General features: G+C 52.3%; 9 protein-coding genes across 9 annotated transcripts; 3 read left to right on the forward strand and 6 right to left on the reverse strand.

Moving 5' to 3' along the window:
* Positions 1-1225: 1225 nt before the first annotated feature.
* Positions 1226-1653, forward strand: CCOS01_06115 (uncharacterized protein; the record flags this gene model as incomplete). Its single annotated transcript, XM_060454287.1, has 2 exons — positions 1226-1312; positions 1417-1653. 2 exons carry the CDS (start codon positions 1226-1228, stop codon positions 1651-1653), a joined length of 324 nt encoding a protein of 107 aa, XP_060316059.1.
* Positions 1654-1946: 293 nt separating this feature from the next.
* Positions 1947-2252, reverse strand: CCOS01_06116 (uncharacterized protein; the record flags this gene model as incomplete). The annotated part of the gene is made up of 1 exon (XM_060454288.1): positions 1947-2252. One exon carries the CDS (start codon positions 2250-2252, stop codon positions 1947-1949), a length of 306 nt encoding a protein of 101 aa, XP_060316060.1.
* A 1755-nt stretch (positions 2253-4007) lies between these two features.
* CCOS01_06117 (uncharacterized protein) lies at positions 4008-4477 on the forward strand (the record flags this gene model as incomplete). The annotated part of the gene is made up of 2 exons (XM_060454289.1): positions 4008-4248; positions 4368-4477. The coding sequence occupies 2 exons, from the start codon at positions 4008-4010 to the stop codon at positions 4475-4477; spliced, it is 351 nt and encodes a 116-aa protein (XP_060316061.1).
* A 454-nt stretch (positions 4478-4931) lies between these two features.
* Positions 4932-5243, reverse strand: CCOS01_06118 (uncharacterized protein; the record flags this gene model as incomplete). The annotated part of the gene is made up of 1 exon (XM_060454290.1): positions 4932-5243. One exon carries the CDS (start codon positions 5241-5243, stop codon positions 4932-4934), a length of 312 nt encoding a protein of 103 aa, XP_060316062.1.
* Positions 5244-7212: 1969 nt separating this feature from the next.
* On the reverse strand, positions 7213-9040 carry CCOS01_06119 (multicopper oxidase; the record flags this gene model as incomplete). Its single annotated transcript, XM_060454291.1, has 3 exons — positions 7213-8437; positions 8497-8789; positions 8840-9040. The coding sequence occupies 3 exons, from the start codon at positions 9038-9040 to the stop codon at positions 7213-7215; spliced, it is 1719 nt and encodes a 572-aa protein (XP_060316063.1).
* A 1088-nt stretch (positions 9041-10128) lies between these two features.
* On the reverse strand, positions 10129-10670 carry CCOS01_06120 (uncharacterized protein; the record flags this gene model as incomplete). The annotated part of the gene is made up of 3 exons (XM_060454292.1): positions 10129-10218; positions 10273-10535; positions 10622-10670. The coding sequence occupies 3 exons, from the start codon at positions 10668-10670 to the stop codon at positions 10129-10131; spliced, it is 402 nt and encodes a 133-aa protein (XP_060316064.1).
* Positions 10671-16248: 5578 nt separating this feature from the next.
* Positions 16249-16791, forward strand: CCOS01_06121 (uncharacterized protein; the record flags this gene model as incomplete). Its single annotated transcript, XM_060454293.1, has 1 exon — positions 16249-16791. The coding sequence occupies one exon, from the start codon at positions 16249-16251 to the stop codon at positions 16789-16791; it is 543 nt and encodes a 180-aa protein (XP_060316065.1).
* A 327-nt stretch (positions 16792-17118) lies between these two features.
* CCOS01_06122 (uncharacterized protein) lies at positions 17119-20986 on the reverse strand (the record flags this gene model as incomplete). The annotated part of the gene is made up of 6 exons (XM_060454294.1): positions 17119-18385; positions 18551-18620; positions 18813-19161; positions 19294-19609; positions 19707-19989; positions 20254-20986. 6 exons carry the CDS (start codon positions 20984-20986, stop codon positions 17119-17121), a joined length of 3018 nt encoding a protein of 1005 aa, XP_060316066.1.
* Positions 20987-21710: 724 nt separating this feature from the next.
* On the reverse strand, positions 21711-23822 carry CCOS01_06123 (uncharacterized protein; the record flags this gene model as incomplete). The annotated part of the gene is made up of 3 exons (XM_060454295.1): positions 21711-22346; positions 22403-23270; positions 23323-23822. The coding sequence occupies 3 exons, from the start codon at positions 23820-23822 to the stop codon at positions 21711-21713; spliced, it is 2004 nt and encodes a 667-aa protein (XP_060316067.1).
* Between the last annotated feature and the right edge of the window lie 1607 nt (positions 23823-25429).

The raw sequence follows: 25429 nt of genomic DNA on the forward strand, positions 1-25429 counted from the left end.
TGATGGCTTAGACGGGTTTAGAGTAGCGCTATCATCTCATACACTTTTTAAGCGTTGGGCATCTTAGGATGATGAAGAGAACTGTTACGAACTCATGAACATGAATTCACGATTGAGGCGCTTTTCACACACTGCAGTGCATTGTGTCATGTTATCTGATTGATGTATAGAACGCATTTATCACCTCAGACAAAATTGGCTGGGCTATGTTGAAAAAGGTTACTTGAGTGGCTATTTCAGCAACAGTCCCCTTCGACAAAACTCAATTGCCGACAGTGATAGGCCTTTCGACGCATTTCAACCATGCCGATATGCCGACGTTCAATCGGCAACCGGCAACTGTCACCCCCAAATTCCCGCAATCGATCTGACGATTACGGATACGGCGAGGGCGAAAGTGGATCCCTGGAGAGAGGTCGTGCAACAGCGCAACCCAGGCTTGGCACTCTCACACAAACGTCGCACCACGAGAGTTCCGTCAGAAACCTGTCTTGTTTCACCACAGCTGCCCATGTACAGTGTAGTTGGCCCCCAAGGCCCCTCCCAACATAGAATCTCTGGTCTCATCCCACCTCTTCCCACCAGTCTCTTAGGGGGGCCACGAGTAGCCCGGGGGCTACTGAGGGGGAAGGGGAGGATTGACAGGGCCCGCGTAGCTTCAGTGACCCCCCGTCCGAACAGTGAGCGAATTCTGAAGGATGTCAGTGGGTTTGAGAGTTCTGTGAAAGGTCGCTCATCATCCATGAGACGAAGATCTGACAGGTCGAGAGCACCGCGACGCGGGCAGTCAGAGTTTTTGGCTGCGTTGCCCGTCCTTTGCAGCTGTACACTAGGACCTTGTTCCCCTCTCAGGCTGGCTCCCTCGCGGCGGGCATGCCTGGACCTTTGCCAGGGCTGCAGCGCTTTAGGCCTGTCCTTTGGGGGGGTTGGTCAAAACATGTGAAACGGACTGTTGCGGTTATACTTTTGACACTGACGCTGGTTTCCCAACAGTGTCGAATTCGTCATCTGGCAAAACTTCAGATGTTCGCTTGAACGGCATGTGGGCGACCGCACGTCTCTCCAAAAACCTCCCGGGTCTATGAATGATATATAGGCAGGTCAAAGTTCGTGCGTTTCCTGTGGTGGTTGTGTGTCAAGTTTCCAATCCAGATTTGCTTCTCTTCAATCCAGTTAATATTACCATCGACTTATAATACCACTATCTACAATTCGCTTTTTCAAGATGCAGCTTCAATCATTCTTCGCTGTCGGCCTGGTCGCCGTTACTGGTGTGAACTCTCTCAGCCTCTCAGGCGTAGCCCTCACCGTGGTAAGTAGTCCCAAAATCCTCCCCGCATTCCACGCTGCACATTATGCTCTCCCCTGCATTTATCTCTCATATCTGAGCCGTGTCACTAATACCATATCCCACAGGCTCCCGTTCTCGCCCGGGCGGCGGTAGCCGACTTGCCCGATATCGTCATCAAGAGACAGGAGCTCTCCAACGCCGACCTCGTGGCGGCCGATCTTGAAGAGGCAGGCGACCTTGAGAGGCGCGTCTCCACCGAGCCTGAGGACGAGGAGGAGCCCGTGGAGGTCGTGGCCAAGAGAGGCGAGCAGGCCGCCGAGGAGTTCTTCGCTGAGGACTTGGGAAGTGATGCGGATGAGTAAAGAGAGTTGGTTGAAGAACTCCACGAGGTCACCGATTAATGAGAAAAAAGATTTCCCATTCTTGGTGTCGAGCAACAAGTGATGTCTTCGAAAAGATCATGCGTTGCAGATCTGCATTCCCGGAACTAAGCTCGGTGAAGAGTTTCCCCTGAATCCAGTCTACGTGCAAGACTTCAAAGCATGTTGAAAGCCCAGTATAAGCACATGATCTGAGCCGCCATTGGAATCTTGGCGACAAGCGGACGAGCAAATCCAACCATTATCCAGACTCAAATCATAATGTTACTGGTTGTCTATTCAAGTGTTAAGATTGTAGAACCAGGAATGTGTACCAGATTCACGTACGTGTCGCCCGAGACTTTCTTCGGCCTGCCTTTCCGGGGTGCTACCTTGAAAGTATGATCTTTATTGTAGCGCCGAACCGTCGATGCGACCGCGCCGAGCGAGCAGCCGAAAATCGCTGCAACGTTGCGATAGCTTCGGCCGCCCAGAACAAGAGCAATAATTGCTACTCGTTCCTGGTCTTTCAGTTCGAAGCCAGAACTCCGTTCTCCTCGAAGCCGGGCCGCGAAGGCGCGCAATCCGGTATCGGCGCTCATTTAATTATGGTCAAGAGCGTTTGAGGTGAACTGAGGAAGACGCTTCAGGACGTGCCGATGGGCAGGCGGGGTGTTCTCAGACTTTTTGGTCGCCCCACTAGAGAAATAGGGCCTTTGCACCATTCGAGGGAACGGACTTTGCTGGCCTTGCCCGAGTATCCCAAAGTCATTGTGGTGTTTCGACCTCAACTTCTCGTAAGTTAGTTCAGGATAAAGATTTCGATCTAGAGTCAGGGAAGTCTCCTAGGTCAAAGGCTTCGACTTACCCATCTGAATAGTAGTCGCGGAGTGATCAGGCAGAGGCGACTAAAGCGATAGAAAATCCATCGTAGAAGAATAGTGTGTTTCACAATGTCCAACGAGACTTTCAGCGCTGTGAGAGATTCAGTCGCTATTTTCTGTAATGCTGTCAGTAACTACATACTTTGCATGGGCGGGTCCAAACGCTGTACTGGCGGAGTTGTATCGTTTAGTCTAAGAAATGCTTGAAAAACGTTCGAAAAGTCCACTCGTTCAGTCTCTGAACAGGGATAAAGATGTTGTCGAGCTTGCCACCCAATAGTCCTAATCCCCAGCCATGGTTGCGAGGTAAGATGTCTAGTTGTAAAGGTCACTGTGAGCCGGGGCGATCAAACCCCAATATTGCGCAGGAATGCAGCATCCACGCAATACATCTCATCGAAGCTCGTGGAAGAGTGCTTTCTGGAAATTCAATGGGCTCTTCCAGAGTTGTCAGCGGAGGGGGGCAAGGAGTCTGATGGCATGCTTCTTTCTTTGCCGATAAACCTAGTGACTTCACCCAATTTTACATGTTGCTAGCGCGGACAAGGCGCCTGAATCGCCTCGAAGTACAGCGAGAATAGGTGTGCCCAATGCGCTGACAAAAGTCAAGTGCTCCATTACTGTCTGTCTTGGGTGGTTTCCAGGAACTCTCAGCTAATCTTATAGCTAGGCATGTAATTATTTGCAGCGAAGGATGAAATGCTTTGATCTGTTATTATTGCACAAGCTCTTTGGAAATTGTTCGAGCTTCGCATGTACGTGAGATGAGGCGGGCCAGACGCAGCCACCACCGCTTACAGAGGAAGATCGATTCCGGGTGACTGTACCTGACCTATGAAGAAGCTCAAAAGCTGGGTTGCAGCGCAGATCTCGCATGCAGAAGTACACAAACTGTATCTTCTACGGGATATGTACCAGAATTAAGGTCCTTACTTCGACGCCATAGCCATGGGAAGCACAACACGCTGCGCATTAACCTCTTATCCAGCTCGGCTCCGTCTCCCTGCGAAGACATAGTAGCCACAGTATTTACAGCTACCTTGTGTTGATAGGTCTGCGAACGCCCGAAGATAAATCCTCATGGCAACAAGCGCACTTGATCACTCTCGTACTTCACTCTCAATCTCCCGTACAGCCGGCTCGTGGGTCGTCGCACGAGCACGACATCCACGAGAGACTGAGTCCAAAAGACCTCGTCCTCTGATCCACGCGTCACCCTTCAAGTCTTTGACGCGAAATTTTATGTTACGAGCCGTGAAAACCACTTCCTCTCATGCCACCTGTATGAAAGACAGGTTGTGATCATGTTCGGTATCAGATCTGCTATCGGGCAAGTGCAAGTTGTCAAGATTCGAGCTTCGCCAGAGGATAACTTAACCGTAGCGAATACGTTGCCAACTCTCACTTATACGATACCAAGAAAACTCCACAATCTTCCATGTTTGTCCATAAATGAATACTTGCCTTCAGCCGATGTCTCGATATCCCAGCAGTGTTGCCGTCACTTACACCGAACCCTCGATCACCCACGCGACCCCTCCACCACTACCACCACTACCACCACCACCGTCATCGCCACTACGCACCATATGCCTCAGAATTGTCATCATCGCCGGAAGTGTAGCGGCTCTCGCCCTAGCAAACATGATTAAAATGTTTAACAACATGGACTACACCCTTCTCGAAGCCTACCCCTACATCGCACCTCAAGTGGGTACGGTGCCAGCATCGGCCTCCTCTCAATGGCCTGCGCATCCTCAAGCAACTCGGATGCTACAGGGAAATCCTAGAGCCGAGCTGGCGAGGGGACTGGCTTCATCTCATGAAATGCAGAGAAGTCGGCGGCCGGCGTCTACGTTCCTCGGGGCATGTCGCAATCTCCGAGCATATGCAAGAAGAGAGATGTTACCTCCTCCCGTACAGTTGCTGTCGTATCCACGTAGCGCATGTAGATGCTTGCTTTTAGGGCCAACCAGTATCTATGGATGGATAGACCGAGGCGCCTCCAGATTGCATGCGATAGCCGCAGTTACAGGAAGAAAGCGCTCCCGAATCAACGCGCAGTCAGCGTCGAGATGACCGAACATGGGGTGACGGTTCTCACCGGAGATCGCTGATAGTTCTGTTATTTTGCGTTTTACGGGCATCATTCCATCTCATTACAGTCAAAGGCGACGGCGGCACAAGAGTATCAGCAGCACACCTGATCAACGCCCTAACCAAGCTCCCACTCTCCTTCAAATCCTATACTCCTCTAACTAAAGTAGCAGTCAAAGAAGCTCTCGCCAACCTGTACGCTTTCGGATCTCCGCGCGTAGAACAGAAAAACGCTCGTCAGGCCGTCGCACAAGCTCCTCTACCTTGATCTTCCCTCTATCAGAGTACCTCTTCCGATGATTAGATCCCCAACCGGGCGACTACCATCTTTTTGAAGGAGACAGGGGCGTAGAACGTCTCTGGACCGCGCGTGGAGGTGGCTGCTGGTCGTTGAGAGGCGCATAGTCTATGAGGAGGTGCCGTAGGGAGAGGGGACAACCCGTTGGGGGCAGAGCATATGGTCCGGGATACTCGAGTCGTGAGTGTTATCGGAGGGGCGGCGGTTTCTGCCACGAAGGAGGCTGGGGGGGCAGAGTTTCGGTATGAGATAGATAGTATCTTGCAGTTATTTCCCTGGTAGGTGGCTTGGATTATCAAGTGCTGTCCGACCATTCATTCCAAGCATGACCTACCTCACTACGGACGGAGTCAGTTAACCGCTTATCACGAACTATCTTAGCAAAGCATAGGTCCAACTCACATACTTCCCACATATATCTACCATGCAGCCTCAAGTTCCAAAGTCGATTTCCATCAAAAATGTGAGCCCTCTGTAACTGGTGATGCAGATCCCTAACCTAGAATTGCGAGAAAAATGCAAAAAGAAAGGAACAAGGGATGGGGCTGGTGTCGACTTACTCGATAATTCACGCCCCTATTCGGATTCGAACAGCGCGCCCCTCAGGCCAGCACGGCTTCATTGGAGTATTTCATTTACTATCGACTCTGCGTCAGAGTCTAACCCACCCGGCCAAGTGGCCGGATGGGTGTGCTGGTGACAGAATGAGGTGAATAGGCTCCTTGTGTAAGGTAGGGTGCCTCAGCCATGAAAGGTAAGGTGAAGGAAGGTGGGAAGGTACGTCGGGTCACGTGTACAATTACCAAAGATGATCGGAGGAAGGAGAGGTCTCAGGGAAGAAGGAACGACGTTGAGCTTCCAGACCCGGGACTCCACCGAGCCCGGGCCCGCAAGATCTCCACAGCGATCCCCGACACCACCCCCACACCATCGGCGGTACAGATAGACAGCTCTAACCTAGTCCCCCCCAAACCCCGCCAAGCTCCGAGATCAACATTGGCTGCATCTTGGCAATGACCCCCCGCCCGCATCCATCCCCGTTCCCCTCCGTCTCCGTCTTCATGCCATCGCCCGTCTCGGGAATCCGCAGCAGGCAAGATCTCTTCATCGCACATGTAACCCATCCATTGCATTCCATGGCGAGACCCAGACACAGTCTGTCGCCTTCCGCTGTCAAAATCCCATCCAGCTGCGCCAAGGCGGCACTCATCCGCACACTCAAATCACACCACCGGCACCACACACCCGGACACACCAAGACCGACGACCGAGGCTGACATAAGTCCAGAAATCCCGAGCCTAGGGGAATCGCCAGATTGGGGGCGATGCGAGCTGAGGTCACACCACTACCAGACGTAGCATCCGCCCCTACCGCAGTCCTCGGCATTTGGCGACTTTGAGGGTTGCGTCTAAGCAGTACTCTAATCACCTTAGCCACCTCGAGTCCCGTCCCAATAGTCGCGTGCTTGCTGGTGTGCAACGGGATTCCGCTACCTCCGGCCGACTCCTGCACAGCTCCTCCCACTTTCCGCTGATAGACCGCCCCGAGATCCTGCTCTTCTCTGCTCTGCTCCCAACTCACCGCGCAGGAAAATATTGCTTACTGCATTGCATGCACCTTAGGTCATAGGGCTGAAAATGTGTGTGAGCGGAAAACATCATTACTTTACTTGAGAAATTTGACGGAAAAAAGAATAAATGAATTAGGCATGTTTCTGTAGAAAAGTCCGAGCAAATCATGTTGTAACCCTGCTCACCCAATTCTATGCATGTTTTTAACCCATGTAAATGAAAATAGACCAATCGATGAAGCGGAGCGGACAAAATAGGTATCAGCAACCGGACAACTCCAATCCATGCATAAGGAAAAACACCAATGAAATGCCTGCGCCTGCTAAAAGTAAATGTTCTCCTCCCATATCCTTGCTGCGTAAGTCGATCATTAATTAGTGCGCGTGCGCGCTGAATGCTTGTGAGGCCCGGAAGTCCGCTGCGAAGAGGTGGTGTACCTGTCATGCGCGCCGGTGACCCATGACAGGACCGGAGAGGCCCGGATTCCGCGGCGCACCAAACCCTGGCAATCATGGAGGGTTGGGTGACCGCCCGGAAATCGAGTCATAGCCGAAAAAAGGCCAATAAAAGCAGAATGACGTTGAAGGCTGAGGCGCCAGGCTGGCTTGGTGCTCTCGTGTCGACTGCCCACCACACCGCAGTTGGTCCTCTCAGTAATTGGACGCCACATATGCTGTTTGTGTTCTCAGCCAGCCCAAGGCAACCTTCTTCTTACAATCCAGAATCATGCTTGGGCCACACGGCGGTTGGCTCATACTTCCTCCAAGCATCGCAGGTCGGTTTGATCGATGCCAGGTCGAGCGTTGAAGCGATTTCGCTCTTTCGCTCGAGGAACTGAACGCTGAGACCCATGCTCACATGCCAGGCAATGTGGCAATGCATCAGCCAGGCGCCCGGGTTGTCTGTCTTGAATGCGATCACCATCCACCCAGAGCCGGGGAGTTGTGCAACGTCTCTGCGGGTGGGGTTCTCAAAGTTGAGGCCCTCTGAGCCGCTGAATGTGCCGCTGCCAGTGCCGAGGAGCAAGAAGTCGTGACCGTGGAGATGGATGGGATGCGGCAGAGCGCCAGTGTTCTCAATCACCCACCAAGTCCAATCGTTGGCCTCGGGGATCTCAATGATGTTGGCACGTTCCGGCCAGGAGTTGTTGCCCTCAGCAACGTACTCCAAAGTAGGCTTGTCCCACTGAACGTCAATGTCGTTCCCATTGACCTTCCAGCGATAGACCGCTGCGCCGTTGATAGTCGGCGTGTCCAAAGCAATGTCCAGTGTCTTGCTCGCATCAAACTTGTCTGAGGGGGCTGTTCGGGAGAGCACAGGAGTAAACCCGGTGGTATCAGCGCATCCCAGGTTGGCGGGAGGTGTACCTTGGTCAACGGGCAGTCTATCCGGAGATCCATCGTAGAAGAAGATTGAAGCGGGGTGAGGGTTCTTCGTCTCGCCGCAAAGACCGCCGCCACCAACAGTCGCGTTGAACCAGTAGTTCTCAATTTCCTTGTTTGCTTCAATGATTACATCATAGCGCTGGCCGACAGTCATGAAGAGGCTGTCCTTGCTGACTGGCTTCACGGGAACGAGATCGGTAGCAATGACGGTGAAGCTGTGGCCTACCAGGGAGACGGTGAAAGTGTTGTCAACAGAGGTGTTAATGAGCCTGAGACGGTGCTTCTTGCCCGGGGTCAGCCTCGTCTTCTGGTATTGACCGCCAGCGCCAAGTGGGTTGATGTTTTTGCCGTTGAAGAGAATGTTGTCACTAGGCGGGGGACGGGCTGGCACAAGCTCGGCTTGGCGCAAGAGGTTATCTGCAGTCCCGTAGTACCAGTCGCTGATAACAAATGGACCGAGGTCAATATCGTAGTCAGCGGACGCCGGACCGTTGATCTGGATGGCGCCTGCAACGCCGTTGCCGTACTGGGCGGAAAAGTGGCTGTGATACCTGAAGCAGACGCATTAGTCGGTGGGTCCAAGTCTGCAACAACAAAGAAGCTAACATACCATGATGTACCGTACTGAGTCAACTGGAAGGAGTATGTCTTGCTTTGTCCAGGGGGGATAGGGCATTCCGTAACACCGTTGGCGCCATCTTGGTCATTGTGGCCGCGCAGATGCATGCCATGCCAGTGGAAGGAGGTACCGTTGGTCTGGAGTTGGTTGTGGACGTTGATCTGAATGGTGTCACCCCAGTCCGCCTCGATCGTGGGACCCGGGAACTGGTTGTTGATCAACATGGCCGGCTTGTGAACGCCATCTGGCGCGACATCGGTCAAGTTGCTTAGGGTGAAGTCAAACTACTCAAGTCGTCAGAACAGGTTCAATATCAAGCAGAGAAGATACTCACGGTTCTCAACTTTCCCTGGGGCGGTGTCAAGATCTCGAAATCGGAATCAATGTTGAAGTCTCCGTTCCAGCATTCTCGGTTACCGATACCGTTGGTACCGCAGCCTGTCTGCCTTTGCTCAACCGAACGAATGGGGTTGGCATTGGCGAGGGAAGCAAGGAGGAAAGCCCCAAGGCTGGAGCTGATGAAGGTGGAAAGCATGATGAACGTGAAAGCACAAGACTGGTAGGAGATGAGCGACTGACTTGGTGTTGTGTGCTTTCGTCGAGATATCCGAAGGGAGAGTTGGAATTATATACAACTTGTGTATCAATGTGAAGTCTTGCCTGGAGCAGCCCTTCAAGGCCTTAGCCTCTTTCGGGAGGTCGACATCAATAGTCTCGGTGCACTTGCATGTCCAAGGCCTCGGGGTGGCGTCTACACAGACCGGCAGCTTTCCAGGCATATCTTGATGCGAGTAAGAAGGTGAGGTGTGAGTAGAAGTGAGGTGCATCCTACCCCTGCCCCTTGGGCAGTTACCATGCCTCATTCTGACATGGAGGGAACAATAAGCCAAGTCCCCTTCATGGTGGATACGATCGTGCGTTGTGGAGAAAGAAGGTATGTTTGTTGTGCCATGTGGAGGTAGATGGAACATGCTTCAGGTCGTTCGGGTCGAGCTAGCGATACCGATACGGGGCAGAGAAGATGCGTACTAAGAAAGGATGGAAAAAGCCAAGCAGGGACAAGTCTGGGATGAGGCTGAGCTCCGGCTTGTCATGGGTGGCAGTAGCCAGGCAGACGGAATGCGACAAAGCTGGTTGGGTGGTGCGGATCATGTCAGATCCCCAAATTGGACCCAAGATCTGCCTTGGAGGTGCTAATTTCTTGCCCTATGTCTACCTATGAGCTGCACCGACGGCTACGACGGGCTCGTGTGACACAGGCTGAGAATAGGTGAAGGATGAGGCTGACGGGCCACTTGGAGGACAGCTATATGCCATGGTTCGGTACTCGCGGATGGCCTAGACGTGTGCCGATAGGTTTGCAGTGCATCGTAGGGCGCTTGATTTGGTATTTTGACATGCAACATGTCAGCACAATTTCCACTATCAACTGCCAGCTTGCAATGACACATTGAAGGTTCTGATGTGATATGGATGGTATGTATCCGGGCTAGCAGGCAGAGGTCTGACCGCACCCAGGAAACGTGCGACCTGACTGGAGCACAACCGCGAGAGGCCTGAAAGTTGGACCAGATCGTAGTATATCCAGATGGAACGACAACAGTCACGGTGGACCGTCTGAGCTCAGCTGGAAGGCTCGTACGGTTCGGGCACTCCACTGCTTGGCACGGGAGGTATTCCGGCGCTCCAGGGACCCATTGAGTTGTCGAGATTCTAGGGCATGGCTCAGTTGCCAGCGTATCTAAGCGAGAAGGCAGATCGACGCACACGACAAGGACCTGGCTTCTTGCTAGGATGCTGCTGTAGACCAGTCTTGGAGTCGGCGGTGAGGCTCGTCTGGCCGGGCATCCGCCAGAGACAGTCGGGTCGGTCGGGGTACGTGGAACTTTGGCGGATACGAATGCAGAACGGTGCAAAAAGCAAAAAATGCGTTTCTTGGGTTGCGTTCACCGGCGAGCTGTCTCCAGGGTCGATCAGACCGAGCCAGTACGGAGACGGAGCATCTGATTCGCCAAGACGAAGGTTAGGGACTAATGAGGTAACAAGAGAGCGCGGCACCGTCGGTTGACTAAGCTGCGCGGTTGGTGGGCGAATCATTCATGGAATAAGGTAGTACACAGAGCATGTGCAGGATAACCGGAGCTGGTCGGGCCTATCTTGGTCATGGGCTCAACAACATCATCGGGCGGCTCGTATCGAAATGTGCCGTAAACTCGTAGTATACTTTCTCCATAGCAAGAGTCACCGGCTTGCTTAGAGTATTGCCCCGGCCGCATGGTAGTTGGGGGCTATTTTTAGGGTCAGCCGGCGCAGAAAGATGAGGAGGGGAAGAAGCTCAAGGGACCCACGAGGTTGTTGGGGACTTGAGATGGCGTGCAGCAAAGTCTCAAGTGGACACTCTAGATGAACGAGAGCCGGGCCAGGCGATGGTCTGATGGAACTCTGGGAGGATAAGGAGTCAGAGTCAGCATTATCTCGGCCGGGATTACCTTGGAGACGGTCTGGGAGAATTCCAAGGACATGGAAGATGGATGATGAGCTGCAGGATGTGGTATCGTCAGTTGGCGAATGAGAACAGAGAGATGTGATGGAAAGAGGTAAGCCAAGTCGACAGATAGCCGTGCTACGAGGTCGGGATTGGGTTGTTGAGGGTGGCACGGTGTAAGAGAGACGGGGGAAGCGGCATCGGGATAGGCATACGATGCTGCGGTCGGGGAAATCTTACATGAAGGAGCCAGGGAGGAGCTTACCTGCCTGCCCTGCGGTCCTGCAGCGCCTGCATGTACAGTCCCACTTGTTGTATCTTACTGTGTTACTGCCCGCACTTGTCAGGTGACGGCAGTTTCCACATTGGGGTATCCGTACTGTGCGTGCGCCTTCCACGGACAATTTTTAGAGGTAAAGTGTGGCTTCCACAACTTTCCGCTGCTCCTTCTCCACCAACTCCTCCTCCTTCCCCGGGTTGAGAATACAGGAATTGCTTAGCGCCTGCCGTGCGCCACAGACAACTCACACTCAACATCTCACGCTTATTATTGTTCTCCTGGAAGGTACCTTACCTTGCTCTGCTCACATTGTCAGCCAGGTGGGTCTCACCGCTAGAGAGTCGGGCGCTGGCTCGAGCAAGAAAGCAGGAAACTTCAAGGCTCTCATCGCGCTCTCTTTCGCTGCCGCCATTCGACCTACCCGGAATTTTCCTCTCCCGCAAGCTTCTTGCAGATTCCCTCCTGGGGCGCCCGAAGGCGTGTGGCGTGCCTTGACAGCGCCATGGGCGTGGCTTCTGCCTGCCGGGCGACACCTCCTCCAACTTTACAACACCAGCGATTATACAGCATCAATCACACGACGCACCAAATCCGACGAGGCCCGTCAACATCATGCCATCGCCTCTCCATCCCCTGGCTAATGTCTGCTGCTGCTTGCAGTAGTCCTCATGTCGCCTCGATTCCCCTCAATCAACCCACCGCTCTTCTTTCGCTTCTCTCATCGACGTTGGCAAGGCATATGCATGTCTCAGGGTCACGACCGTTAACAACATGAGACATTCTACCGTCTATCTAGGCCTCGCACTCCTCGCACTCTCTTCCGCTGACAGCGCATAACGCACACTTCAATAGATCGAATTCACCCCCAGTTTTTACCTGCGAAGCTCGGCCGAATCTCACAGACCACAGATATGCTCCAACGGAGCATGACGGCCTACATAGTACATATAGCCCACGGCTAGACTGATATGCTGACAGCCACAATTCCGCGCCGTTTTTCAACCCGCCCACATCACGGCCGTGGCGATCGCCCATCTCCTTTCTGGCAAAGCTGCCGTTCGTAGCTGCCCTTTTGCCTTTTGGCGCCGAACGACTTTTTTCTCGCTCTCACCTCAGCCTGCCAGCCGACCTACCCGTTCTGCGATCTTTACTTCCATCAGGTCCACCAATTGCCGGCACCCCTTAGGACTTCCGAGGTGAAGTCCGAGCCATCGTTCACGTCACATCATTGCCCTTTCAGATCCAACATGTGGGTATGGCATGTTTGGTCTCGTTGACGGCGCGTTTTGAAGACCATTCTGACCCCCCTCGCTTCCAACTGTCCATATCTGTTTACGAAGAGGCGTTCGTCCGGTGTTCTATGATGGTTGCAAGATTTATCCCTTCTGCCCGTCCTTGCAAATCTTACTGCCACAAATATCGCCGAACATTTTCTCCTTTCGCATAGGTGTGCCGCCTTCTCAAGCCCAACCCACTTCGTATCGTTGTTGATACGGCTATATGCGGTTCGACTCCACGTCCACACACTTCCATAAGTTCCTGTGCTCTTTGTACGCCCACCGGCTCAAGCCAAGGTACCTAAAAAGCCGTGGATTGGCCCGCCAAAAGAGACACGGCGCATTTTGAGCTGTCCCGCAAGCCTTCCCAAGCTGAGTGAACGCCGCCAGCTCCATCGTTGAATCCTGAGGGTGTACCAGATCCAGTTTTTCCCCACGATCTCGTACGCTGTGCGCAATCTTGGCTTTGTTGCCTCTCTGTGGGCTGAACATTGGTCCTCGTTGTTATGGAGTTGCCTAATCCGCGGACCACAATACGAGCTTTGCCGGCGACTGGCAAAACAGCCCCGGCATTTTATTCGCGAGGTGTTACCTTCAAAGCTGGACTCGAATCTCTCCTGGGCCTAGCGCGGGCATATGTCATTCGGGCTCCAGCGCTGCCAGTCTGGAAGCTCGTAGGGCTACACTTCCGGGATGCAACCCAAACGCCATCATCCCAGCGCTTATTGGCCCTGCTATGATTGACAGGCTCTGCTACCCAAAAAACCACTACTGCGCGCACCAATGCTTCAGGTGAGGTGGGAACCACGACGGTGAGGCACCCTCTGGAAGCTGAGCCGCACCACCGTTTTGGTGGCATGACGCCGAGGGGAAAAAGCAACCTGGATTTGTTTCCTTCAGGCTAGCGTCGCTCTCGGTTTCAACGATTCCTTCACAAAGAAACATCCGGAAGATTTGGTTTCTCGTCCGGCAAAGCCCTGTCCATCGGCACTTAAGGTTGCAGAGTCGCCCGTTGGCGAGTCTAAGACAAAACTTTCAAACATGTTCCCGAGAGACCCGCTAAGCTTTAGGCTTGAACCGTCGGCACGCCGAGGCCGCCGTCACATAACTATAGAAAGTGTCAGTTCGTGGCACCAACTCTATGTCTACAGCCCAAGGTATCCTCGGTTCACGTCCGCGACGCTGCTATGGATCATCCTTGCTTGTGATCCAGGCGTGCTTCCCGCACTAGGTTGTCTCTCGTATAGATTGTCGTATCAACACATCGGTAATTATCTCGCAGAGATGCAGAGATTTTCGGTAAGATGACAGTGTCTTCGGTCCGCCGTCGTCCGATCCCGAATTTTGAGTTCGCAATCTTCCGATCCGGCAGCTGTGCCGACAATCCGGCTCGGTGCGTATCGGACCCGCTTTCTCCGGGGCCGGTACTACCTTCCATTTTAGGTATCCTCGTAAGGTTGATTCAACGACTTCGATGCGCCGCCTTCCCTCGTCGTATTTAAGAATGAAGACTTATATCAAGGCAGTCATCGTTGCATTTGCGAATTCACAGGGCATTATAGACATATTTCCAGATGCTGATAAATCAGGGGCAAATTTCTTGTTTTGACTGAGTTTTATTGACTAAGGTACTGGGTAGCTAGCTACTAAAGAGTATCTTCACCGTTCAGGTGTGACTGCGAATGGAGAAGAGAACATCTCCATCCTTCAGGTGTGTTTTTGGTCATCCTGCCACCACTCCATGACCAAAGCATGCTTCCTTATATCGTCCATTGCTTACTTGCTGGGAGGAAGGGGCTTGGGAGCCGGGTCGGGAGGAGGGTGGGGAGGCTTGGGGCGAGTTACAGGCCAAGTGGGAGCCATTGCGTCGGTTTGATTGATGTTGTTGGTTGTTTGGGTAATCGTTGTGGTTTGATGTGTGGTTCTTCGTAGAAGATTGCTGGTTGATGTGTGGGAAAGGGGTAAGTTGGTTGGTTGTTTGAGTGTTTGGTTTGCTTGATCGATTGATGTCTGAGTGTGTTCGATGTGTTGATGATCTAGAAGAAGAATGTTTGTTGATTTCGCGGTGGAAATGTTTTGTTTTATAGTGTTGCTGGAGAGGATGGCGTTGAGGCAGTGAATCATTCACGAGAGCGCGCATAATGGTGACTGTGGTTAAGATATGAGGCAAGTGATCATATCTAGTTGTTGGAACAGCGTTCTTGAAGATGATTCTGATTCAGTGAAAGAACATGGGGGTTCTATTCACTGATGATGGTCGCCCTAGCACTGGTCCGTTGGGGATTCTGGAATATTGCTTTCCCATCTCCGTGGCCTATCTGTGTTCGTCGCGAACAGGCGTGTCTTGTGAACAGGTGTTGTATCACACGAAGCTCTGGGCGTTGACTTGGTCACCTGTTCAGGTCTCTTTGGAGACTGGGGATCGGCTGCTTGGCAATAGAAAACATCGGCGGACCGGTGTCCATCTCTGCCGAGACTGCCCGTGAGGTTCTCGGAGTTGCACAAGAAAAGTTGGTCTGTTGAACAATGAGTCCTCATGGGCTTCTAGGCTTTGATTGACAGCATTTGTTCTGCTTGCTTTCGTGTGAAATCGTCGTTCCAGACACGCCCTTATATCCGAGAGGAGGTGTGCAGTGTGGTGGTAGCACAGCTTAGAACACTTGTGCATGTCGTAAAAGAACTTCATGAATAGCCTTTGCGACGATGTTTAGAGATACTGCATGTCCTCGACTGCGCGTGTTCAAGATGTCTAGAACACCACGGCATAGTACAAAGCAGATACACCCGGATCGAAGAGTCCTCATGCGCGATTTCGTAGGGCGGCAAAGCCTGCCGCGCTACCAGTGGACGTCCGCGGCTGAGATATGTCTGTGGTCTGCTAATCAGATGGGTGACCCTGCGAGAGCTGTAGTCCCTTCTACAAGAAGCATATGGACGTCTGCAGAGCTGTTCTCCGAATTGGGACTTCTTCCGGGACGGTACCCTCGTTTTCCGACATCGTAACTTGTGCCTGATATCACCAATTCGCATTGAAACGCTCCGAATCCCCGCAAGGCGTGTGTTCATGCATGCACCGCAACGGCGATAAGACACCACTCGAAGCCGAGTCGCGATTTTTCACGTGATAACCAATTCCATCTTATGAGTCGCCGACATCCATATGTAAGCATACGCCCGCTTACCCAAGCAATTCCCCCACGATCACCACCAAACACCAAGCTCAAGGGTCTCGCGCTGAACCTCGCGTCCCGAGAAGCCGCGCGCTTCCTGTCAATGCTACCATCAATTGCACGAGGTTTCAAAGCAAGATGCCACAAGCAGTTAGCTTGACTGCTGTAGTTGGCTTGGTCAATGTCTTTGCAGGTGTTGATCGAAGCTTGATTTCCTGCCTTATTCGCTAGCGCTTATGTTTCCTGGGCCGTTATCCGCCGCTAACGCGATGGCGTCGCATCTCATGAGCGGGGCATGTTTATGAATGCGAGCACGAAGCTTGAAGTTAGGTGATTATGTGGATGTTTATTGAGGTTATGATGGGTTGAGTGTGAGATATAAAAAGTGCAGGTCTCGCCAAGACTAGGCTCCGAACAACAATCAACGACATCCGTACATCATCACAAGACGCTTCTCCCACGCAACATCCGAACCTCACTCAAGAAGATCATCAAGCATTTCCATCAGTCATCACCAGACTCACAACAAAGATGTCAGACCAAACAAACCCCAACACCGCACCACAAGCAACCCCTCTACCCCCAGTCCGCCTCATAACAACAGGTCACACCAACGACGGCACCTCAATCTTCACATCCGACGCCGTCCTCCCGCCATTCCACCCCTTCGGCCCCCAAGCGAGCAGCTTCACCTCCTTCCACACAACCCCGTCCCTCCCAGCCTCCAACGCACCCAACACACCTCTGCAAACTTTATCAACATCTCTCCCGCGCGCACCAGCGGCAGGGACGTACTTTTGTCTCACGGATTTCCCGCCGCGGTATAAGGCGCCTATGCACCGGACTCTCAGTGTTGACTATGCGTGCGTGCTGGCTGGAGAGATTGTGCTTAGGCTGGATGGCGGGGAAGAGAAGGTTGTTAGGGCGGGGGAGGTTATTGTGCAGGGAGGGGTGAATCACGAGTGGGTTAATGCTTCGGATGGGTTTACAAGGGTTTTGTTTGTTATGGTTGGGTCTGAGGCTGTGGTGCTTGATGATGGCCGAAGGTTGGAAGAGACGGTGTTCAAGAAGTGAAGGTGGAATATGTGGGCTGTGGTGAAGGCATTCGGAAGCGCTGGTTCCGGCTCGATTTCACAAGTTTCCCCCTCTAGATCAGTCGGCTCTTGTGCTAAAGTAGTTCATATATGTTCTTTCGCAGGCTATAGCCCACCTATTAACGGCATGATGTCCGGCGGATGACGTTGAAACATTCTGGAAAACACGATAGAAGTAGGAAGGTGAAATAAAGAGGACATATGTAGATTCTGTGCCCCAATCTTTTCCCGTCTCAACATTCATCAGTACCAACACAACCACCTCTATCGTTCCCACACGATGACTATCGAAGGACCAAGGAACCTATTAGCCGTCGTCTTGTGCGAAGAGCTGACTCAGTTCAAGATCGTCATCTTGAAACGAGCCATCAAGTCTTTCCGCCAAAACCTGTACAATTTCATGGTAGTCCATCTCAGGCCAAAGATATGCAAATATAGGGTTTCCCACCAGTAACGCCAAGTATCTTGCTCTTCTCAGATCGAGTTCTCGCAAGGATATTCTGCTATCGAAGCCGAGGATTGACTTGACAACCTCAATGTGCTTGCCTACCACTGCCGCTGAAAGTGCGGTCCGTAATCTCGGAACTCGGTTTTTGACATTTCCCACGGTCAAACTTCCGAGAAATTTCTGAACAATGTCCATGTGGCCTCCAATCGAAGCCGAGGAGAGAGGGTCCAGGGAGACGTCCAAATCCTCTTTCTTAAGCCAGATTTCCAATTTTTGGATGTCTCCTTGCTTCACAAGTAAGAGCAGATTCCGAGCTTCAAACTCGTGGGAGTTGGAAACTATCTGGTCCCAAAGATCCCAACGATCATCCGCAAACCCCTCCATTCCACTCCGTACTTTTATAGACACAGCCTTTCTATTCAGGAAAGACGCGCCTCGAGCCATCAACATCTCCACTACTCCCATGTTGCCGCCATTACACGCTGCAGACAACACAGATTCGAACACACACCCCCGAAATCGGCCGTGAATGTCCGCACCTGCGTCTACAAGAAGCTGAACAATCTCCTTGCTTCCGACCAATGACGCTGCATACAGTGCTGGCATTTGAGTCCCATCCAGGGTGTTGGGGTCAGCGCCGATGTCAAGAAGCGGCCGCGCTATCTCTTCGTGTCCTCCGGCTGCTGCTCTCTGCAGTGCATACCTCAAGTCTATGCCACATAAGGGAATCCCTTTATCGGTTCCAAATTCTAGGAGAAGTTCGACGACTTCAAGGTGTCCATGTCCGGATGCCTCTTGGAGCGCCGGTCCTATCGTGTCTCTGAGCAATGATATCTGGCGGACTCGAGCAGAGCCGGCCATCTCAGCTCCCGAACAGAGGAGTTGCTGAGCGATGCTGTGATGTCCACTGGCTGACGCTGCTTTAAGTGATTTCCCGGGAGAAAAGCCAGGTCTTCCGCACAAGATCCATTCGTCCAAGTACTTCTGGGCAGCGTCTATATTCCCAAATTTTACCGCTGTTTCCATATAAAGCTCGAACATCTCAGGACTTGTAGTGACCTTGGTGCCGTCAAAAGCTTTCAGAAGGATGCTAGTAGCTTCGCCCCCCGCTGCCATCAAAGCAGACCTGTACAAGATGGAACAGCCGGAGGGAACATCATCAACCGCCCCATGTTTCAGCAGTAATCTGATAGCTTCATTTTCATTCCTGTATGATGCCGCTACTAATGCAGTTGGAAATTCATTAGTAAAGTCAGAATGCCGTCGTCCGCGATCAAGGGGTGGCATGCACCAAACTGCGTTGACCTCCGCGCCGCGCTCGAGCAGTAACTTGATGACTTCTGTCTGGCCATGAGCTGAAGCTGTCATTAGAGGTGTGCCATATGTAGTACGTGTTTGCTCCACCATTATGTTGGGGTCTGCTCCTTTATCAAGGAAGAATTCCACCACATTTCGATGACCCAAAGCTATCGCTGCTTGTATGGGTTCACCACAGCGACCGCTTCTCTCCTCCCAAGGATGACTACATGTACATGTTGAATCTTGAAGGTGACGTTGTCTTTCCAAGTCTTCGAGGAGGTTCTCTACCAGAAATAGAGCACCGACAAGGGATGCATAGTAAAGTGGAGGTGGCATCTCATCGCCTTCTCCAGCCCCGTGAGAATCGAGGTGCCATAGTTTATACCAATTCTTCATTGCCCCTTTCTTGTCTCTGAAAAGTAGTAGCATCTGATCTTGAAGCCGTAGAGCGAGGCTATCGTGGGATACTTCAAGGTTGCAGTGGCTGTGGTTATCGTATAATGCGGCGCAAATCCCAATGCCCTTCCTCCAGTGGTTCACCCACTCCTTGGCAGCATATTCCGCAAAAGGATACTTTTCCACAGTCTCTACACGTCCGAACATCTGTAATTCAGATTCTAGCAGCAAAGTGAGACACATTGACGCCATCAGCAGATTTCCACAGCGCTCGTGTATACTGAAAGAAGCATATCCTTGCGGTAGGAGAATTCGATCAGACTCGAGATATTCCTGTACAGAGAAGTGGGCAATTCGAATGACAGCCAGTCTCGTGTAAGGTTCTATGGCTACTTCTGTGAAACCCGGGCAGATTTCGAGAAGAGAGTCTGCATCTGGCAATTGCCGATCTGGGTTCAAGAAGGACGTGGCACCGATTTCGATTGCCAAAGCGTTGATTAGCTCCTGCACAGTCAATGGTTTTGATGCGCAACAGAGAATCGTGAGCATCTGCTTGGCGTAGTCTTTGTCGGGAACATTCTCCAGCATTCTTTTGTAGGTCTCATCCAACGTTGGAGGTAATGATTGAAGTCGTCGATCGAGAGCCTGCTTGCTCCTTGGACACGTCGCGAGTGCTTTGAACTGACATTCAACCCAACGAAAACTTACAGTCGTCAGTATTAATAGTCTCAGATTGAGATGCGTCTACTCACACGCCATGTGCCTTCTCGGTCAAGACCTTTTCAATCAGGGAATGGTGCTCGTTCAAACGCTTAAGACGCTGTCGGAGAAATTGCGAGACATAGCTCGCAATATCATCATCTATCCCTTGGTGCTTCATCAAGATGGTCGCTTGATCTTCGATATCTATTCCTTCGCGAATATCTACTTCATCTCGGCTGGTCACCAAAAGATGTACTCCCAGCTCTGACCAATCCCGAATCTCTTTCAATGTTTCCAAGAGACCGAATCGACTAGTTTCCCGAGGGCTCTCGTCTAGTGCATCCAAAACAACGTAGACGTTTTGGAAAAGCCGTAAGACCTGACGGAAACATTGAAGTAGATCTGCCGTGGACGGTGGAATGTTGTGTTTCTTCCTCAAATCGTGTATTCTTTGCAGTGCGCATGGAACATAGTCAAGTTGGTCAGATAGCTGCAAAATGAGCGCTCGGAGCATAGCTGATGCATCCTGTTTGGATTCATGATTAAATGAAAAGAAGAAGAAACAGAGCCCGATGGAGGGGTTTGATCTACGGTGACGGAGGGTGTGCTGTATGACCGTCGAACTCAGAACAGTCTTTCCGCAGCCGGCAAAGCCCTTCAGCCAAAGAAACGAGTTTGACCCCTCCAACCAGCGAGTGAATTCAGGCCCGTTGACGAACCAAGCACCAGTTCCTGGGTGTTTCTTCGAACATGCTTCAGTAAAGTTGAAGGTCGCGTCAGGAGCATTGAGCCAAGTTCGGATCTCGGAGGAGACTTGTGAGGTTCGGATTAAGTTGAGTATGGCATTGGTATTCTCGATTTCATCTTGTACGAGATCGATGGTCTGCTGCTGCAGTAGCGATAAGGCTAGAGACAGTTGACTGATGAGATAGTCAATGTCTTCGTGCAGCTTCAGGAGAGTGCTTTCTCTAAACGGGTATGCCAAGCGACGAACGACACCTTTAATTGCAGCTCGAGCACCGTCGGTCGGTTTCTTCTCAAACTTCCTCGCTTCTTGTTCCAACTCGTCGATGGACTCCTCGCAGTGTTGGATCGTGGACTCAATGTTTTGAAGCAAAGCCGCCTCACTGGATCGAAATTTTCGATCGCTGAGATGGGTGTTCAATCTTTCGAACAAGGATTGTAGATCTTCGAGTTTCCGCAGGGTGCGAGCAATGTCGGAGTGCTGGTCTTTCGCGGCACTGTAGTACTGGTAGATTGACTGCACGACCTGAATCCCGAGGGAAATGATCCCAACAACACTGCCTGCTGTCGACAAGGGATCCGCCATGGGTGACGAAGGTGAGAATAAGCCGTATGCGTTGCCGGTGTGTTGAATCTGGGTGGTAGAGGAAGAACTTCAGAGGCTTCGAGGGCCTTGGGAGGAAATCTGGAACATAATGATTTGACTGTGCGAAGGAAGGATCAAGAACCAATCAAGCCAGTCAGCCCTGCTGCGGCTGCTCAACCTGCGAGAGTTTGCCTGCTGTGGCTTTCTGGCGAACCACCGTTGGAAGACATGCTGACGTGGGTGCAAGTGCGACACATCAACCTGCATGGGGTGGAAGATAACCAGTGAGACCCTTGCTTTAGCTTGAAAAACGCCTTGCCACATAGCCACACTACAGCTTCTTGGGTTTGTGTTCTGCGTGCATGAAGGCAGGGCGCCAAGAGGAGGTGATCCGTATCACAGAGCTTCCTTGAGTCGCTTCAACGCTCGAGTTCTCTGAGAAGTATTCCGAAGTGGCATAAACAAAGTATGACTTGTCATGTATTAGAGAAATTAAATAACGATATCTGGCCATACGGATACAACATTGACATATTCGAACGAAACGCAATTGAGGAACGGAGGCGTTCAAGCCCAAGTCCAACCTGCCTACTCATAATCGTGACAACATCATAAACGTATAGGTACTGAGGGCGAAAAGAGTGACACCCAACAGATCAGCAAAGTGAAAGGCTAAAACCTCAGAGCCACGTTGCTAACGAGGAGGAACAAACGTTAAGATGATTCAATCATCCACAATCTCATCCGAGGACGAGGACGACCCAGACATAATGGAAGAAGCATCATCATAAGACGGGATACCGCCCGAGTCAGAGGTGAAATCCGTATCCGTAGCATTAGTCCACAAAGCAACCCACCGACCGAGGTCTTTCCGCCCCTCGCCCAGGTCTTCCTCTCGCGTCAGGTTCGGCCCAAAGTCGGGCTCGAAGCCAAGCTCCGCACGCTCTCTAGGCTCAACTGTGATCACGTGCGGCATAACGCGCGGAAAAGTAGGCGGTGGTGGAGGAGGCATGCATCCCTTCGGCCCCGGGCCTCCAGGACGGCAGAATCCCGGCGGGCGCATCCCCCGAGGCATGGGGGGTCCCCTCCAGCAGCCTGGTGGCATGGGCGGCGGCGTGTAAGGCTCGGCCCACGTGAGCGGGTCCGGCGCGCCGGGTGGTACGAAGACGCCTCCATTCATGCCGTCGTTGAAGGCCGAGATGCGCATGTGGAGAACGGCGCCGGGCTTGATGGTTGTTTGCCATGCCTCTGGCGTGATGACAGTGTCGTTCTCGTCGACGATCTCATATGCTCCGTCTCTTACGAGGTTCCAGAGCCTGTTGACGTCTTTGAAGCGCTGGTGGATTGATACACGCGCACCCTGTAGACGCCGGTTAGTTGAAGATTCATGGAGTACTAAAAGGGGGGGGGTCTTACTTGAACGGTGCGGCACTGCTCAAATGGAATATCGTACTTTCGACCCAGAACATCAGTCATGTGAACGGGTTCTGCCGCCGGATCGACCGACATGTACACAACCGCGACATCTGGTCGGGTGGTAACATCTACAGTGATAAGCTGCCTGGTGCGGCCATCCTTTCTCTGGGCACGGAAGAGAGCACCCTGAACGGCAGAACGAAGTTGGTCGTCCTGGATCAGGAACGCGTCGCCAGGGGTCTTGGAGCTTTGCTTCAGGATGCGCTTCAGCTCGAGACGGAGCATCTTGGGCTCCAATGCCAAGAAGGACTCTGGGAATGGTCCATTTCTCAGGACCGTCGCCTCGAGATCTAGGTCGATGATGGGTGGCATGGTGTTGCGGCTGAAAATACGCTTGAACCATTTGCCAACAGACTTGAAGACCTTGGCTGGGAATCGACGCTTTGGTGCCAAGAGCTTGATTTCAACCGGGCCTGCGTCAGGGCCCCCGTCCCATGGCTGGTGCCAGAAGCTTGTCGGGGCAGCCATCGGCGGTGGCGGAGGAGGAGATATATCAATCTCAACGACGGGCGTGACCTTGGCATTCTCCTCCGTCTTATCACCACAAGGGGATGGCGCCCTAGAGTCATTAGCTGTCTCGCCAGACTTCCAGGATTCTGCGTCATCTTCAACGCCGCTGCCGCAGACTGATGATGCTGCTGAAGATTCGTAAACGCTCTCAGTGTCAGGCTTGTCTGCAAGCGCCAGACGTTCCTTTCTCTCAGCAATCTCGACAAGTTCCTTGGCGGCTTTGCCCTTGCATGTCAACAAACGCATTGCCAGACTCCTTGAGGCCAATTCCTCGTCAAAGCTTCCAGGATATCTCGGTCTGAGGAGTGGTTAGCTAAATCGTTCATCGTCACGGCATAAGGTGCACTTACTTGATCTGAAGGCCAGCAATACCAGCTACTTGAATGTGGAGGAGCAGACTTGCTTTGAGCCAGCGCAGTTGGACCTCACTCGTCTCAATGGCTTCCTCGACCATATCCCAGTCCATGTTGTCGCTGATTGCATGCAGCCTGGATGCCTTCAGGTCCTCCGTGCTAAGGGACTCAAAGTCCACATCTTTGACGACTTTGACAGCAAGACTTGCTCTATAAACGCTGCGGATAATGGTGGTATACACCTTTCCACATCTCGTTGCAAGATCTTCGATGGCTTCCCGACCATCGTACCGGTAGACGGGTGATACCTCAAGTGCATCAGCGGCGAGAAATTCCCGCAGCTGGCTTAGTGCTGCCGCTGTAGCAAGGACATCGTCACTGAGACTGTGGATATCGCTATCTGATCCAGAGGTGCCGAGTTGATAGATTGCGAGCTTCGTAGCAAGCTGTACACCCAATTTGGCGATGCCAGCCAAGTCAACGAAAGAGGCAGCCATCTTGTGCAGAATGCCAGCTACTGAGATGGTCACGAAAGCAAAGGGAGGACTGAGAGAGGACGGTGCCAACAGGATATCGGCTCCTTTCTTGCACTTGAAGCATGATGAAGAGCGGGGTATTTATCTCCTGTCAGCACTGCATTCTAGTTGCAAGCCTCATTTTGTGTCATTGGGCTGGGCAAGCTGCAAGCTTCGAGATTCCCGTTGGCTGTTCAAAACGAGTGTCCAATGAGCCGCATCAAGCGATGGTGCTACAGTCTATTTCTTGCCCTTGGAGGTTTGAGATGCAAGGTGTTCTAGAATCAGTGGCTCGATAGAAGTCGCTATCAGGAGGCCATTTCTGATTGTACCGCATCGTCATGTAGCCACGGCACATTGAGGTGATGCAATTGGACCAGCAGATGCAGCTGTAGCCCCAAACACAGCATCAGGCTTTCCTTGCGATGCATTGAAGGTGGGCTTGTTGTGGCACAGATTCTTGTTCGGTGCTGTCTCGGGTTGCGAATGGATCTGGCTGCCTCATCATGTTCGTATCAGTGAGGCCATCATCACGACTCACGAGCGCATTTGCGCGGGGAATGCATCGTCGAAGGAGAGCCTGCCTGAGGTGTCTGCAGGCTATAGGCATCAGCTGCAGGCTGCGATTGTTTTAGGTTTCTCATTTGGGTAACAAGAAACAAAGTGGAAGTACGCTGCAGGTGTGAGAGGCCCTGCCCAACAGATTCAAGGTACACGTGATTTAAACAGCCTTCCCGTCCGCGCGGGGCAGGTACGGCAGGCGCGCTTTCCCCCGCCCAAAAATGGAGAAGTCGGCAGGAGCCACGCGCAATGCATGCCGTGTCCCGTCCGTCTATAACTTCCACAAAGTAACCAGGCAGTTAGGCAGGCACGGCAGGTAAGGCAGATCAGGCAAATAGGTGGGCGAATTCAGGCAATTCCTTGCCAGTGATGGTTCGCCTTCAGCTTCATTGATGCACCGCAACTCTGTTCCACACTCGTCGTGAAGATCTCGAAGCCGCGCAGGTGCTCGCTTGCGTCTGGAGCCAGCCTGCAGGATCGTAACTATTGTCTGTAGCTATCCGATGTGTCCTGTGAGGCTGCCAAAACAGCCCAGATACCGAGATTCTGAAGATCCCGTCACCAGCCTGGTATCCGCCTCGGCCTCGTTGGACGCACATCTGAGCGCGATTCGACGACATTCTGTTGTGACATAAGAGGTTATTTGTCTTTCGCCTAGACTATCGGCCTCTTCCATAGCAAATTGGTACCCACGTTGACTGCCCCGGAGTGACTCTCTTCTATGGCCAGTAAGGTAGATGTGGTAATGCCGAGTTGTCACAACGAAGTAAGCAGCCCAGATCACATCAACACCCAATGAATTCCATATCTCATTCTTCCCAACCCAAAGCCTAAACCCAAACCCAACATCAAGCCACCCAGAAAGCAAGCATCCAGCCTGAGGCCACCCGCCGGCCACTTGCTCCGTATAAAGGCACCGAGAAGCGCAGGCTTCCGTGGTTGAACACAGCACATCCAAATTCAATCTTCCAGTCTTTCGGACGCAATAAGAACGTGTGGCTTTAGTTGAGCAGGATGCCCAAGCACCA

This window comes from Colletotrichum costaricense (assembly GCF_030867565.1).
Source record: "Colletotrichum costaricense strain IMI 309622 chromosome Unknown Scaffold_5.1, whole genome shotgun sequence".
In the NCBI taxonomy this organism is placed as follows: Eukaryota; Fungi; Ascomycota; class Sordariomycetes; order Glomerellales; family Glomerellaceae; genus Colletotrichum; species Colletotrichum costaricense.